General features: G+C 42.1%; 1 protein-coding gene across 5 annotated transcripts in view; it reads left to right on the forward strand.

The window, feature by feature from the left end:
• The window catches only part of CHD7 (chromodomain helicase DNA binding protein 7), a 178,819-nt gene that overhangs the window by 107,761 nt on the left and 53,361 nt on the right, over nucleotides 1-17,697 (forward strand). For 4 of the 5 annotated variants that reach the window (XM_033437606.2, XM_033437608.2, XM_004274983.3 and 1 more), the window contains exons 4-7: nucleotides 3,739-3,880; nucleotides 8,915-9,052; nucleotides 10,332-10,397; nucleotides 16,453-16,508. In XM_033437606.2, the coding sequence (XP_033293497.1) occupies nucleotides 3,739-3,880; nucleotides 8,915-9,052; nucleotides 10,332-10,397; nucleotides 16,453-16,508 (402 nt within the window). Of the gene's footprint in view, nucleotides 1-3,738; nucleotides 3,881-6,602; nucleotides 6,734-8,914; nucleotides 9,053-10,331; nucleotides 10,398-16,452; nucleotides 16,509-17,697 lie in introns of those variants that run through there. The other variant, XM_033437609.2, reaches the window with a different exon arrangement.

Raw genomic sequence — 17,697 nt, forward strand, 5'->3', positions numbered from 1 at the left:
GAGGGAGGAGAGATGCGCGTACGCTTCTGGGAGCGGTCCTGTATATCTGCAGGGTGGAGGGTGGAGGGTGGAGAGTTTGGGGTGTGGGAAAAGTAGAAAAATAAAGTTCATGTTGCCGATGATTAAAAACCGCGCACCGAGAATCTCAGACGTCAGTACACGTGGGGCTGCGGCTTTGGGCGGAATGATTCGGTCGGGTCTGTGTGTGAGCGGGGACGCTCTGCTGGTGCCTGGAGCTGGGTTCGCAGGGCATGTTCGGGCGTCAGGACTGAGCCACAGAGCTCGGGGACGCGGCGGGCAGGGCCGGCCCAGGGGGCGCGTGGAGGCAGCCGGGGCTTCTCCGGGCCACGGCCAGTCGGGGCTGGACCCCGCACAGCTGGCTCTTCTGGCCGTCCTGGCTGGCGGGGCGTCGGCTGGCGGGGCGTCGGGCCGGGGCCAGCCCTGCAGCTGTTGGCGGCGCCCTGAGGTTCTGGATTCGCGCCAGGCAGCCCGTGGCCTCGTCCCGGACCTCGTAGTGTCGGGTTGAGGGGTGGTCCTTGTGAATAAGTACCGCTTCCTTCTCCCCAACCGGAAGAGCTGCCCTCTTCGTGCGTTCAGGCTTCCCAGATTCTAGCTGGGGAGAGGAATGTGTACGGCCGTGTTTTGGGTCAGACATTGCGAAAGACCAGCCTTGAACCTTACAGATTTGGGTCGCGGCTGTGGCCGTGGGATACGTGTCCTCTCGCCAGCAGTCTGATGGCGGGTGGCCCTGCCCCTGGCTGGTGACGGGGACGAGGCGGGGAGGCCGTTGTCACGGTCGGAGTGGGACATGATACGCGTCTGAACTAAAGCAGGGGCCAGGAGTATAGAGGCGAGTGGCCTCTGGGCGGGTGTTGAGACTGTTGATAAAGGCTGTTCCTTCTCTTCACGTGGCCTAGGTGATGTGGTCACGACGCAGAGGGTCCCGTCCCTAAGTCTCCGCAGTTGATTCCGCCCGTGGGTCTGAGCCGCAGTCAGAGAACAGCTCCAGGTCGAGTGTGCCAGGTGCTTGGAAAGGTCGAAACTTGGAGCAAAATGTAATTACTCACCTCATTTTATGGATGAGAAAACTGAGACTCAGGGAAAAGAAATGACGTATCCAGAGTCACAGACAGACAGGTTATAAATGACAGAGTTGGAACTTGAACTGAGGGCTGTCTGAAATCAGTGCTCCTCGTTGGCTTAAAAAAAAAAAAAATCTGTCTTTAGCTCTTTTGGGGCAAAGCAGTTTTAATATAACAGTTGAAAATCCAAATGAGCTTATTGCAAAATAGTGGCAAAGGCAATCTGATGTAAATAACTTCATCTTGTCTGTGATTGTAATGTCTTGGGGTGAACATTGAAGACTTTGTAGCTTTTTTGACTGCTTGGTATGTTTTTGATTTGTACGTTGATGTCACGAGAAGATGTTAGCAAGGAAATGCTTAGATGTCTCGGGGCAGCATGAATAGCTCAAGGTCCACTGAGTTTAGAAATCCTCCAGTCATCAGAACTGGGGTGGTTGCTTCCCTTGGCTACAGGCATTTTGTCCGGGCATTTGGAGAGGTCCTGTCTGACTTTGCACGTTCTTGGAGGTTCCACAGAGTGCATCCTTGGGACAGACGGAACATCATTAGCACCTCTCTCCTCCAGCAGATTGACGTCTCCTCAGACCTGGGCTCTGGCGGGCTCCGAGGCAGTAAGCCTTTTTCTCCCGTAGGACAGTTTACCCCTGGTGCAGGAACCCCACTAAATCAAATTGTGTCCTTCACTGTGGCGTGGAGAGGGCACTGGGGAAGGACCTGCTGCCAGCTTTCTTTACCTGGCAGTGGTTCAGCTCCGTGACAGGCCTACCTCTGATTTAAACAAATTTGAGAAATATGTAAAGTTTTGGAAGCAGTTTTGCACTGATTTGATAAAAGAAACCACAAAACACTGCAGCGCAGGTGTTGAGAATGTTTGAAAGCTGATTGAGGGAAGCAGATGGCTTTAGTCAGTGGCATCCAGCCAAAAGAGCAGGTGCTGGTCATGTGACCGCTGGTTACCAGGGTAATCTGATTGCTCTTGGCGTGCAGATGAAAGGAAAGGGGCCCAGTGTTCAGCTGTAGTATTGTATAATTTGTGGCAGTTAGAGCGGAAATAAATGCTGGAAATGGAGCCTCATAGTAGGGGAGACTTCTGTCCATGTGTAGCGTAAACACTAGGACAGTTGGATGAAGAACTGTTGTATGGATTTTTTTTTTTAATTTAAAAAATATTATGCTTTCCGTGGATCTTTTGGGGGCTTGAAGTTTTTAGGACACTCCTTTTATTTATTTATTTATTTTTTTGTAAATTAAAAAGAACTCTTTAAACCTAACTGCTGCTTTGCTGTAATCTGAATTGTCGTAAGTTTTTTCCTTATGTGGCCATTTACTAGGCTCAGATATTAACAGAACAAAATAAAAACAAGCTCTGAGTATTTGAAAATGACTAGTTTATCAAATATTGTATTTATTCATTACAAAAATGCCTTTTAGGTTGTAATTATACTAAGTACTTTTGAAACATTTTACATGACATGCTTTACTTAAATAAAAGCATATTGGTATCTTGGCCTCTTTTCCTTTTGTAGTTGTTGGGATTGAGAAAAAATACTGTTTAGTGCATTCTGACAGCATACTTTTCTAGGAATTTACAAACTTAAATAAACTTTTCAAAGCTTTTCGAAATGTATCTTTTCTTTTCAAAATTTATTAGAATTTTAGGCTTTCTTGAAATAGTAAAAATAATTATTACTGAGGTTGGATTATTTGAAATGTTGGATAGTAAATGGTAATAATCAATATTAGAAAACCCTTGGGGCTGGGTTTTGGAAATTGGTATGGAAGGCAGCACCAAGTGTGCATTGTAAAAGAATGGCAAATAAAGGTTCTAAAGGTGATAGTAAACTTAAATTAAAAAATTTTTTTCTTACAGTTCATTCTTGTCTTTTGACTTATGTAACATTCAAATCCTATTAACATTTGATGGAAATATACTATGGAACGCGCACATGAATTGCTGGGGTCACTTTGCTATATTTCTGTATTTTGGAGACCCAGCTTTTGAAAAAAAGGCCATCGTGACTACCTCAAGAAAAAAAGTCTAGCACCAAAATAAAGCTGATTTTTACTTAAGGATACAGTTGTTAAATAAATTTATGTAGAAGAGGAATTGCTATATATCTTGTTATGTTTTAAAAGGTTATAAATTGGATAAAAATGTATCTGAATGTTATAAAAGAGGATACCTAGTAGTACTGGTCAAGAAAAGGACTTAAACAGGAGTATTTAAAACTATCTGCAAGAGACACAGAAGAAATGATCATTATGTTCTAGTGTTCCTTGACAGTTTTAAAAACCATCTTCTGGTACCTTAAAAAGTTGATAGCAAAATGATTTCTTAATCCAGTTTTTCATTATGGCTTGGTGTATTGGCAGGGATCGTGCATTGTCTAGATGAACAAATGTATTCTGTGTGGTTTTAGGAGTTTTTGCATGCAGTTTTTCATTAGGTCAGATATCTGCTGAAGGTCATCAGTACGGGGTTTTGCTGTAAAAACTTAATTGAGAGTACTATTTAACTCTCGATGGCCCACGTGCATTGATTTATCAGTTGTTATCGATACTTTAGGGATATTGATGTGGGAAATATAAGGCGTGGGGCGTACGAAAAACCTTGTTAAAAAGTGAACACTAAGTGATCCACTTTGAATTCTAGTAATAAGAAACCTGATTCAGAAGCAAGTGCTTTGAAGAAAAAGGCCAACAAGGGAAAAACAGAAGGTTCTGAGAATTCAGACTTAGACAAAACACCCCCATCATCTCCTCCTCCTGAAGAAGACGAGGACCCAGGTGTTCAGGTAATACATTATTCTGATCCCGAGCTGTGGTTGTTCAGCGTGGGTAACTTTAGCTGCATATCGAGTGCACTGAACCTCCCTGGCTTTGTTATAGAGCTGCCGTAGAGATGGCTTTATTGTCGCCTGGAACATTATATCCATAGTGATGAGAGCTGGGGGGCCAACCCAGAATTAGACTCCTGACTTCTTGGTTTTGCCATCTTTGACTCTGTGATAAATAAAACTGAGACTCTTCATTTATTTCTGTACCTGTATCTTTTGATGTTTATGTTAGTGTTAACATAGTCTTAATATGTTGGTTCATTTAAAGCTTCACCCACATTTCTGATTTTCTGCTAAGTTTGGTTCCTTGTCAATTCTTTTATTTTGCAGAACAGAAAGTCCCAGTGTAATCTGTAGCTCGTCTTCAGGTTTCTGACATCTGACGGTCAGAGTCGAGATGTATTTGTGTAACCCTAAAGTTTCTGAACAAGTTAGTGACTTTCTGGACAGCAGCCCTGCACAATTTCCCAGTGTTAGAGTCTCCTGGCTTTCGGAGACTTTTATAGGAATCAGTCAAAAAACTGGCCCTGAAATAAACATCAGGAATTTAGGTTCTTGTGCGTAAAGTACACTGCCTTCGCTGATTGGACAGTAAGTAAGGGACCCCTACACGTGACCGTTAAACATTATTTCCTTGTTACGTTCCCTGGAAGCATGCCAGCTTGGTCCTCTGGGATGGCTGGGAATGTGGCTTCTGTGAATGACATCTAAGTTACCAAGGAGCAGTTACTGAGGATCCTGCTAGAAAAGCAAGCAGCCCCTGGAAGCGGGTTTGACCTTTTCTAATGGTTTGGTGCACTCTCAGTACTTCTCCCTGTACCTACTGATTTGCTTAAAAGTTAGAAACAAAGTACTTGCAATATACAGCTCTGTGCTAAAGAATTTCAGATAGATTTTGTGTGTGTGGGTTTAACTAGAACTCCCTGATATCTATAACTTCACAGAACGACGTAACCTTAGAGGACCTGAAAGGGCGGGGGGAGAGAGGGAGAGAGAGAGTGAGTGTGTGAGTGTGTGTGTGTGTGTGTGTGTGTGTGTGTGTGTGTAAATGAATGTGTTTCAGTTTGGTTTGGTTCTATAACTAACAAAGTGATAAACTCTGGCAGTTAGAGTTAATCTTGTAATTTCCTCTAACTTTCCATATCAGTGAAAAGATATTGGGAAGGTAAGTAGCTATCTTTTAAAAAATTGTTTAGGGGGTTTTAAACTAAAGTATTTTTAATTATTTTGAATTTATTCCTTATGCCCACAGGTGTTTTTTTTTTTTCCCCTGAATTGCTTTTGCTTAAACTAAGACCTTTGTGCAGTAGTATTTGGACAATACTAAGAAGACTGTCACACAAGTCAAGAAAATTCTGTTGTTCTTTCACAAACACTGCTGTTTTTTACAAGTCTGTTTGCATTAACACAGACTCAAATGGACTTTATGAAATACTAGTGGTGTTTTTTTTTCCTTCCGCATTTCAGTTATAGAAAAATGCTAATCAATGCAAATGGACATCCGGGCATCCTTTCTAATTGGCTGGTGCTGAACTGTCACGGGTCAGACAGCTAATATCAGTAAACACACAGGTCCATGTTTCTCAGTGTCTCTTCTGTATCACAGCAACACAGGAAGTTACGCTGACTGCTTGTTTGTTGTATTTCTTCCTGTAGCACATGCATAAAGGGCTTAAAGTTCTTGAGTTTTATGATCAACTTGTTTAAACTTTACTAAATGCCATGTCTTTTTTTTTTCTTTTTCTTTTAACAAACTGAAAAGTTTGTGTCACAAAGTACTACAACAGTGAGATTGTGGTAACACATTTAAATTTGTTCTTCAGCATACCTGTTTTAACTATATGAAACTTTTCTAAAACAATCCAAGTTTAACAAGTTGACCTGTCATTGTAGTGTTAGTTCAAAAATTTTGAGCTTTCAATGCAGTTGGTTTAAATGCAGTTCTTATATTTTATTTTGATTCCCCCAAATGTTTCAAATAACAATAGTTTTAACAGACCATAAAAAGCCTATTATGTGATAAATAATTTTATTTTATGTTTGGAAATTGGGAAAGGAACCTTGATATCCAAAAGAAATGAACTTAAGATCAATTATTATTTAGAAGGCAGAGAAGCCATGTAACATTTCAAACTTTCAGAAGGTTGAGTTCTAATTGTGTTTTGGGGTTTCTTTTACTCTTATGAAGTGACCTTGTATCCACTGTTACTAACCCTATCACTGTTGCATAGATTTATAACACAAAGTTGATATGAGGGGAAACTTCCGTTATAAACATTATATTCACCAATATGCACATTTCTATTAGAAAAATAAACAGAAGTCTCTGTTTTTATTGTACTGGAACATTTCTTTAATATCAGAGTGGGATTTAGTGTAAAGTAGGTTTGTCTTAGACTCTGTCCAAGCTTAGACTCTGTCCAAGGATGTTTAGTTACTTGTGCTGGAAGAATACGAGGGCAGTGTGGCCCCAACCATGGAAACCTGATGAAACATCACAGATGTGTCATTAGTAGCACATTCTCCTTACAGTAATGACAGAAAGGTGAAACTGTAGATTCATCCATTTCCATTTAGCTGAATTGATATATCAAAAGAAATACAGATACTATACTAAATTTCACCAAATTAAAATGTTGTTCCTGATAATAGGCTTTTATATCTTAAAGAAACTGACAGCCAGAAGCAGGCAATGCTGAAGTAAGCAGAAGAGGCGGAGCTATTCCACATCAGCTTTGGGAAAAGAGGAGGGAAGCCACATGACGTAGCCGGCTTCGGAGCCTCATTGCTTTCTGATTTTCCCTTGGAAAGGTGGAGCTAGTTACTGATGACTGTAATCCTACTAATTGCATTTGGCATTAACATGTCCCTTTAAGTGCGCTGTTTTAAGTGCTTTCGATGAATTCTCGTAGGAGATCTTCACAGTATACTGATGAGGCAGCTACTATCATTACCCCTAGTCTACAGACCAGGAAGCTGAGGTCCCTAAAGGAACTCGTCCAGGGTCACGCAGTGAGAGCCTGGCCTCATTCTAACGTGGGCACTCAGCTCCTGGACCCCCGAGGTCAAACTGCCCCTGGTGACGTGGGGCAAGATGGACGGTGGTAGGACCCCCTCTGGCCTGGGTGTCACCTCCACGTGGAACTGGTTATTCTGTGCGGGGCTGGAGAGGAGAGAAGGGTCAGAGGTGGAGCCTTTGGCCCACATCACCGCTCCCTCTCGTCTGAGCCGCTAGGAAGTCTGTTAATAAGATGTCCCCACCCAGCTCCCAGATACCTCCCGGCAGAGGGGTACATCGTGCCTCTGCAGCCCTGGCTGTAGGGCTGAGTTCACAGCCTCGAATGACCCATCTGACGGTCCTGTTATACACAGTCGTAATGTGAGCTGTCTCACATCCCCTTTGAGAGCAGGGCGAACACAAACTTAATACAGTAAAATTGAGTGGTTCCCATTCTTTGAGACATGGCATGGGGGCTTGTTGGTCCTGACTTGTGCCCCGTAGGTCCCATGCCCGTCCCTCCTGAGGTCTGCACGGCAGGGTGATTTGCCTCTCTCTGCCCTACTATCCCAACTTTAAAATTCGAAAGGCTCTTCAGAAGAGTTTATTTCATAATTCTTAGAGAACAGTTAGTATCAGTGTTACTTTTCTCAGTATTCTTTTTATTTCTTCCATGTGCTTTGCCAACTCACCCATGAGTTGTAATTGAACAGGGTTTTAGAATTTACACGTGTCATTTTAGAGTTATCTGAGATGTCATCACATACACATATTAATGAGAAGGTTATTTCTGTCTGTTTTTAATTAACTGACAAAACTATTTCTATATCAAAAAGGTCAAGCCACCTAGAATTGTTTTGAACAAAAAGTACAAAATCCTTTTTTCTGCTCCATTCATTTCACTCTCCAGAATTAATAGCTATTAACAGTTTGTTGTGTCTTTTCAGATTTTTTTCTGTTATTGAAAACATACCCGTATACATTCATTTTTTTAGCAAATATTCACTGAGTGTAGGGAAGTAAACAGGATTTACAGTATGTTTCTCTGGAGGAGTTTATATATTTATCGCCCACGCATACAAATAGATACACAAGGTTTTTTTGTAATCTTAGAATTATAAGCTAGCTATTGTTACTTGACTTGCTTTTCTTTTTACTTAACCATTTATCTGCTAGATGTTACCCAGATGCGTCATGTAGCTTACTAGACGTGCGCTTGCTGGGAAGGGGGATGGGTGTGTTTTACGTTTTGACCACACTGTCCTGCAAAGGTGTACTGCGTTCTGTTTTGACCACTGGGTGGGAGAGGACCCATTTTGCCAATAATCCTATTAATACTAGCTAGTAACAGTCCTTCACATTTTCATCAGTGCAGTAAAAAAAACTTTTTAAATTCCTTTTCCTAGTCACTCATTATAAATTCTGCCATTCAATCCTTCAGCTCTTTAAAAATGTTCAGACTCTTTCTTTCAGACCAAGATGAAAATACAAACTTTCTATTTAACTGGGTCTCTGAGATAGTTTTAGAACCTTGGATACTACTGTAACAATAGTTATCTAGAACTTTATTAGTCACAAATTATCTTCTCATGCCTTCACTTTTTTTGACTTTTTCTTGTGGGGAAAATTTTTAAAACATACAAAACTAGAATAGTATAACGAACCCCTACATATCCATCACCCAGCTTCAGTATTGCCTTCACGTTTGAGCAACTCACCGGCTGAACGAGGAGGAAGATGTATCGTTACTTCCATGTCCCAGTTAAAGGTCACGTACCCGGGAATGGCAGGGCCATCGCTGGCCGAGGCGCCTGGCTTCAGATTGCCCCCATTTCCATTATATTTGTTGCCACTGTGATATCTCCTGTGATTTGCAGGGTTGAAGTCACCAGCTTTTCTTTACAATTATTATTATTTTATAAATGTACCGTGCCATTCTGAGAAGGGGGAGAGCAGCAGCTTTCTAAACCCAGGCTGTTGGGTTTTCGTTTTAGAAGAGACGGTCCAGCAGGCAGGTGAAGAGAAAGCGGTACACCGAGGACTTGGAGTTCAAGATCTCCGACGAGGAGGCCGATGACGCAGACGCTGCTGGGAGAGACTCGCCCTCCACAACCTCGCAGTCGGAGCCGCAGGTGAGTGGCCTGTGCAGTTCTCGTGTGCATTTCAAAAGATGGGCTGGAGGGCTTCCCTGGTGGCGCAGTGGTTGAGAGTCCGCCTGCCGATACGGGGGACGTGGGTTCGTGCCCCGGTCCGGGAAGATCCCACGTGCCGCGGAGCGGCTGGGCCCGTGAGCCATGGCCGCTGAGCCTGCGCGTCCGGAGCCTGTGCTCCGCAACGGCAGAGGCCACCACAGTGAGAGGCCCACGTACCACAAAAAAAAAAAAAAAAAAAAAAAATCAAAAGATGGGCTGGAAATTTTATAGCTGGAATCTGAGAAGTTCAGTAGAAGCGTCAGACTTTGAGCTGGGAACATTCGTCTCGTGTTGGTGAACACGCTATGGGAAATTAGTCCTTTAGGAGTGTCTTTTAAAAAGCCCCGTTCACTGGGATTTATTTTTGTACAAGCCTGTGATATGTAATTTGACACAATTTTGGAGAATTAATGGTCTTTGTTGAGGATGAGGCAGACCTAGGATGCAAGGAGGCTGAATTTACCTCCGAGAGTTCAGTGCCGTAGCTTCTGGGACTTTAATACACCACTCAAGCTTGTCTCCTGCTGCTTGGCACTGTAAGAGCCCCTTTATGAAATTATTGCCTTGTAGTACCCAGCAGGGCCTACTTTATTCTCTGTGCCATGTAAGTGATAGATAAAAGAGTTTGTATAAAGTATGGGTAGTAATGGAGGATTGATTATTGTGAAGATCTCCCCCCCACACACACACAAAAGCCCTCTTCTTACTGTTACTGTGCTTTAGTTAACAAACTGGTAACCCATTGAAAAATATATTAAATACAGTTTTGTATTTTATTTGGTAATTTGCGCTCTGTTGTTATATAGCGTTTTATGTGACCTCCATAGATAAAAAGCTGCCTACAATAACAGAATGATGAGTATATTAACCCCATGGGTCCAGACGAGGAGAAGTTATGTTTCTGCTGTCACGCAGAGATCATTTTCTCTTAGCAGCTGGAATTTCTGAACGCTCCTTGGCTTTAGGGACCCATGCTAGTCCACACAATTAAACCACATAATCATGAAGTAATAAACACAGCTCTTCCTTTTGCCTTTCTGCAAGGGAGATTTTTGTTCTTTTCAGTCATATTCCCCACTGGTGATCGTACCCAGTGATTTAAAGGGTATGAACTTAAAGGGTATGGAAGGAGGTGCAAAAGGGAATGATTTCTTGCTTTTTTACAGCTTAGAATGAAATACTTTCTGTTTGGATTCATTCATTCCACTTTATGTTTTAGGAATCTGTTGATGCAGACGGTCCAGTGGTAGAAAAAATTATGAGTAGTCGTTCAGTAAAAAAACAGGTAAGCACCGTGTAGAGCTATCAAAACCTGTGGTGTGTGTGTGACTCTTAAATTATTTTTTGCTTTATAACTTCCTTTAAAAATTTCACTGTTGGGCTTCCCTGGTGGCGCAGTGGTTGAGAGTCCACCTGCCGATGCAGGGGACCCGGGTTCGTGCCCCGGTCTGGGAAGATCCCACATGCCGTGGAGCGGCTGGGCCCGTGAGCCATGGCCACTGAGCCTGCGCGTCCGGAGCCTGTGCTCTGCAACGGGAGAGGCCACAATAGTGAGAGGCCCGTGTACCACAAAAAAAAAAAAAAAAAAAAAATTTCACTGTTGAAAATGAAACTTCTGGTGATGTTTCTAATCCTGTCTGATTTATTAGTCCAATATCAATCTTTGGGATGTTCAGCCCAAAATGAAATTAAAATGTAGCAAACAATCAGTGCTTTATTACCCCATTTAGAGTAGGCAAGAACTCAAATGTCTCAAAAGTAATATATTAGGACTCCTAGAGTTGTAGGCTGCCTTTTTCATAAATATTATTTCCGAAAAATCATGACCATGAATCTATCTCTCATCTCTCTTAGGGAGGTCCCTACCCCAGCCCCCCACCCCCCGGAAGATCTCTTTATCATGTTAGCAAGTAGATGTTTTCTCATACTTTTCATATGCAATTGAAATATTAGTATTCTTTTGTTAGTGCAGAAGTGAAATACAGAACTATTTTCAGTGTAATTTTTGAAGATAATGTGACTTATCCTTCCAAATTATTCGGAATTCATGCTGATCCGCGAAGGTAAGCCCTAAGTACCTGTCACTAGCCTGGTGCCCATGTCACTGAGGGGCAGATACACGCCGTGACAACAAATTCCAGGAACACTGCATCTTCTTTTACTGATGGAGACTCCCCATTTCATCCCACCCTTCTTGCCCAGTTTGAGAAAACACTTTACTTTGAAGAAGCACATAGGCATCCAGATGCATTTACATATTCCAGCAAACCGTGTTTGGTGTCTCTAGAAAATGGTCTCCTTTAGACATAGGTGTCTGTCTTCTAGCTTGAATCATTGTCAAAGGCAGAGTTGTTACTTTTTATTGCTTTCAAGGTGTGTGGAAGACAACCTCATTGTTTTGACATGTAAAATAAGCTTTTTTTTTTTAAAGATGTAAAGTGTATACAAAGTGTAATTTCCAGGGAGAGAGATGAGGAATGTAGGAATTATGAGATTTAAAGTGAGCTTCTGGGTTTATCAAACAGGAAACGTTGACTATTCAGATACTATCTAGAGATCCTTGAAAATGGTATTGCACCAGCCGTAAACTGCTCTTTACCTTTGCTCCAGTACTCTCTGCTTTTGTATTGTGTTATTCAAAGTACAGATTTTTATCAGAAGATAAAACTCTGGTTCAAACAAAAATAATCAAGAACAACATGTCAAGATATTTTCATAATGAGTGTAGGTAGTGGGAGTGTATGGGGTGTCTATCTGGTAGCTCTTTGAACCTGAGGATTTCCTCTCTGATGAACATAAAATCTCAACCAAATTTCCCACCCGTTCAAGCAGAAATGAGCACTATTTAACTAATTGGAAAGGTTGCATTTTTGTCCTTCTAATGACTCTAGAACTGTTAACTTGTGAATTGTAGGTATATGGCAAAATTTGAATGCTTGGTGTACTTTAAAGAATAATCCCCTTCAGCGAATTGAAGTGGCTTGTTTGAATAAATAGCACGTGGTTTGGATGGGTTATAATAATTTTCATTCAACCGATAGTGCTTCAGCAGGCATACCCAGCAGGTTTGGGGGTTGCAAATTATAATTAGCTCTGTTATTCAGAGCTGCTTAGACTACGCATGATGTAGGGCATCACTTTTTCTTTCTGTTTTGCCCACCGGAGGGCATTTTTTGTTTTTTCTTTCCAACCCTTTAAAGATAGGTGCCCACAGTTGAGGAGTAGGTATTGCTGCCACTTACAGATGACCAGGTTTATCTTAACACAGGAGATTAAAAATCACTGTAACTGTACTTGAGGGTAGAGTATTTGTTGAGTAGGTGAATTTTAGGATGGAGAAAATTAATGGGAAATTTCCTCTGGAAGGAGAGATATGCCTTGAGGTATGATTTAAAATAAGAAAGAGGTATGGAGCCCATTGAGTCGCTTGTAGATTAGTGGCATTTCATAAAGGGCCATAGAAAACCATTAGAAGGTTGTAAACATTAGCAGGTGCTAACTTTTTAAACTGCTCATGTTCTCCAAATAGTTACTTTAGTTATCAGCTTCAGTAATATTGGAGGAAAGTGTAGCAGATAGAAGCAAAAGGAAATTTGAGATTTTCCCCCGGATTCTAGCTATGCCTGCTGGTCTGTTTCCTATTACCATGAATAATGGAAGACATGGCTGTGAGAAGGTGCCTTTGTCTCCCACTGGCAGCACTGTGGAAACTGGTTAAGGGCTCAGAGCCTCCCCAGCATGGTGCCGACACATAGTGGGGACAGTTAACGGGTTTTGCGATCAGCTGACCTCATCACTGTAGCCTGAGAAGCATCAGCCGTTACGGTGGAGTCGTGCAAACTCACAGAACTCATCCGGCAGAACCTCCCTAACTCCGCACCGCGTGTTACATAGGGATGGCTCAGGCACTTATGTTGTTCTAAACCCAAATCAGTGTGCGTGAGACCCAGTGCAAGGGACATAGGTGGTACTTGTATTTGAATTTCGAGGTAGATTTAAGAATGGACTTTTGTATTGTATAAAGGTTAATTTTCTTCTTTTCCACATTTGGTCATCATGTAGCCCCTTCTGCTTTGAGCCATCTGTCTTTGGGGGAAAACAGTTCAAATCCTTTTCGTACCAGAAGGTCATAAATAGTTTTGAAAGTGGATTCTGTATTATTATGTCCTATTTTCTTCCTAAATGAAGTATGATTTGGCATCTCTGGTAGAATATACAGCAGGTTGGGCCAGAAGTAGGAATGGATTCATACCTTTGCTTTATTGTTACCTTTATCAAGGCGCTTTCTCATTCTTTTGTGCATTGTTTAACAAAATTTCTGCCTTTTCACACTACAGTTTAGCTTTGTTTCCCCAGTGTGACTGCTTAATTTAGTAATAGGATGCTTGGGAAAGGTCATTCATTCTTTCAGGCCAACAGGATTATCATTTGCTGAACGGCTGTTTTAGAATCCAGGTGACCAGAAGAGTTGATTTAGTGCCTGGTCAAGGTTTCTGTTTCAAGTGAACAGTGGAACAAGTATGGTTCAATATGTTTGGAACTTTCAATTTCATGTGAATAGTAAGGATTTTGACAGACTGCTTTAGGAGTCTAATGAATGAAAAGATACACACATTTCTCAAAACTAGTCTATCGAGCACATAAAATTACTTTAGAGGACTCTCAAATTTAACGGTAACTGTCCTAGAAATAAATTTGAGTGGTGTGTGTGTGTGTGCGCGCGTGCACGCGTGCACACACACACCTGCAGAAATAGTGCCTTGACTCAGTTATGCATCGGATATGCCCATTATGGAAAGGCTTCGGAACACTGGGGCATGGGAGGTAGAGGCTGGGGCTGTTTTCAACTGTCAAGAGAGTCTGGTCAAACCGACTGCCGTTTAGTGCGTAATTAAAATGATGCTCCTGAGAGCTTAGGAATGCACACACTTTTGTTAATTGTTTTGCCCTAAGTAAAGCAGAAGAGGCCAGCGTGATAATATTATGAAATGAAGGGCAAAACAGCTCTATTACAGCTCTCTACTTACAGCTCTGGGAGCAAGAAGCTGATCCAGTATGTGTGGTCAGTTAAACAAAGCACAGGGTTCTAATTTGGGACATCCAAGAGAAATAGGTCCTGGGACAGTTCTCTACAAGCTCCAGGTGCTACTAAATGAGGTCTCAGAACCTGATCACCTCCTCCCAGACAGCCTGAGACTCTCTTGTTGAGATCTCCACAGCACACCCCCAGAGGCGTAGCTGATCGTGATGAGAAAATGGGTGTTCACGAGAGTCAGGGGCAAACAGCTGATGGCGTTAAGAGTCGGAACTTTCTGGAGCAGAATCGAGACAGAATGAAAACTGCCCCTTTGTTCAAGAGTTGATCTGTGTGCTTTGAGGCCCACTTAGAAGTTACAGACAGTGATGCCACTTAGAACGAGATGGAAAGGGGACAGTACGGGAGGAAAGATCCGGAAGAAGGAAATCAGGAGATAACAGAACATAGAAAGGATAAAGCGTGTCTTTTTACTACCTCAAAGGTAAGTAATTTTGAAAAACTCTTTCAGAACTGAAAGAAATATAGTTAACATCAAAAAAGCAAAACCAGTAGACCAGACGTTTGAATTCCACTCGAGGTTTGAATTTCCTGATATGCTATGAGAAGCATCGCGAGATCTAGGCTCACCCTGGTTCCCCATTCTCCTCGGCTGACCACAGTCTTATCTCTGCCTTTCTACTGTGATCTCCAGTTCTGTGCAAAGATAATGTGTCTTGAAATGGTTGCTGAAATGTGGGAGTGGGACGGGGTAATGTTAAGGGCTAGAAAAATGTCAGGCGAGTTCGGGATGGATTGTTGCTTGAATCGACCAGAATTTACCTCTACAGAGATTGCAGGTTTATATCCCTGCTCTTGAGGGTACCCAGCAAACATTTCTTTTCAGCTTGGACACCTGAAAGTCTGGGACATGCCACAACACTGTAAAGCAACTATACTCCAATAAAAAATAATTTAAAAAAAGAAAATCTGGGGATACAGATGGTTTTCTGAACACGTGGATTTAAGAAGCTGCTTTAGGGTGATGACCGTTTATAGATCCATGAGGGCAGGATCAGATATTAATGGGTTTCGACCCCTCTCCTGAATATCCTGTCTTCTTACTGGTGATCTCTAGGCAGATGGAAAAACTGCTTAAAATTTAGGTTTAACTGATACGTGGGAGAGTTTTGAAGAAAAGTTTTAAGCTCACAGTCTTTGACAGTAGGTCGAAGATTGGGGATGGAGGCTGATCCTAGGCTCTTTGAGCAGATCTGGTGCCAGGCTGTCACCCAGTGAGAAGTCTCTGCTCCTTTGTTCGCCCTCTGCTGTGTTCTGACTTGCCTTAATTTTCTTTGCGGCACCTCTGAGGCAGTTTAGCAGCCAAATGTGACCCTCAAGGCAGGTACTCTTGTAAGAGTGTAAAAGCAATCTCTAGACATCTGTAAGTGGTGTTGATTTTTTTACATCCCTGATTTATCTGATCAAATGTTCCAAAAGAACATTACATATTACAACTTGTTTAACAGCCTACAACCAAGAGGAAAAAAAATATTGAAAGAGATGCTTAAAATATTATATGTGCAGTATCTTCTGCAGACATTACAATAGGCAGGACCAGGGGAGACGTTCGAGATAATCTCGCCGCTGCACCCTTGACTTGCTGATGGGTCACGATTTTAACCTCACCTCGGTGTCGTAGTTGGAGTGTTAATTTTATTTGGCTTGCTATGTGTATGTGACATCTTGTCTGAGAGATTTTAATTGTACCATTGAGTCAAACTGAAACTGTGAATAGTGATACACTGAAATTACAGCCTCGGAACAAGGTTTAGTTTTAGATGGTTTCTTGTTTAGCGTTATTAACTATATGGAGGAATAAATGTCTTTTAAATATTTTAAAACATTACAAAACCCACCATGTAAAGTTGCCATGAGGCGGCCAAAAATAATCCATATGGCATTCAGGAGAGCAGTGGCTAATTGGCTGCTGCCTGAGAAAATGGTGCACTTGACGTCTACTTAGCACTGTGGGTTTGGCAGAAAGCCACATTTGGGGTCAGGCTGTTGTGAATGAAGCTGCATGTGGTTAGGGACGAGCTAAAGCCATGCACGTCTGAGGAGCCGGAGCCCATCGGGTAGCGCGCATGGTCCGCCCTCATCCCTCTGGCCTCCCAGCAGCTCACCACATGCTCATCCTTCCAGGAGTGAGCACCCTGTGCCACTTCCGTGATGCCTGTTTGTGCCCACACGGGAGTAAATCATGACTTTGGAACATTCTAGTAGATGGTTTCAAGTGCATGCCTGAAATTTTCCTCTGTTGCAGAAGGAATCTGGAGAAGAGGTAGAAGTTGAGGAGTTCTACGTGAAATACAAAAACTTGTAAGTACATTGTGATTTCTTTTTTTTTCCATGGAGGAATATATTTTCAATGTACCAAATTTTAAAAGATAATCAGGAAGTTTTTGTTTTTTTTTTTTTTTCCACGCACGCACGCACCAGGAAGTTTTTTTTAAAACAATTGGCACCGGGGAAATTCTGGTGTGGTTTATTCAGTGCCATCTGGGCCGTTGCCTACTAACTTTTCCATCTTTGATAGTTTATCAACTTTATTTTTCTGCAAAATGTGTAATTGGTGTACAGGCTGACTAGCTTTTGTGTATAACCAAGAAGTTCTTTTTAGAGGGGATGAAAGCTCATACAATAACAGAAAAGTGAGGAAAGTATTGTCATACCTGCCTGACTCTGAGAATGAATTTTGCTCCGCGGGGCTCCCTGCCTTCATATTTCATTGGGATGCTTGGCACCCGAGATGAGAACTCTGCTCTCAGGCAGAGGCTCTAGGAAATCGTGACATCACTCGTGTTCTGAAATGCAGTGAGCTATGATTTTGTTGCTCCGTTTCCATTTCTGATTTTTGTCTAGTGAATTTGAATTGCATAACTCTTAAGAAAACTGCATGAGAAACCACTGTGAGTTGTTCTGACTGTAGATGGAAGCTGGATACTAGGGCCAGGCACACTCTGACGAGGCAACCTCGTTGGAAGCATCAGTAGTCATCCTGCTGAGGAGGACAAATAACAATCACAGAACAAGGACAGAAATATTTATTGATAACATAAAAGTTAAATGTACTGTAAACTTTTTAAATGTACTTTAAGCTTTTTGAGGCAAGGAACTCAAGTACCGTATTAATAAATTCTAGGGTTAAAGAGAGGCTTTGGGGAGCTGTCAGAACAGCTTAAGAAAATTTACCCTACCCTCGAAAATAAAAACATCAGGCCTCGTGGTTTCTGTCATTCCCCCCGTTGCAGTTGGCACTGTGTTAATTAACGGACGCATTTCTGACGTTTGCGGGCAAAACCTTTTACCAGGTAAAAAGATGAAGGAGTCTCTTACCAGTGTTACTGTAAGAATTCAGTGAAATGAAAAATGCTCAGCAAACATTAGATGCTGTCATCGTTCTGTACTCAGAGCACGATGAGTTTGCACATGTGCAAGTTATGCACATGGCATGGTTTCAGATCGTCTTATAAGGAGAGTGGAAAGACCAGATAAGGAGGAGAAAACG

This window comes from Orcinus orca, chromosome 17 (genome assembly GCF_937001465.1).
Source record: "Orcinus orca chromosome 17, mOrcOrc1.1, whole genome shotgun sequence".
Classification (NCBI taxonomy): Eukaryota; Metazoa; Chordata; class Mammalia; order Artiodactyla; family Delphinidae; genus Orcinus; species Orcinus orca.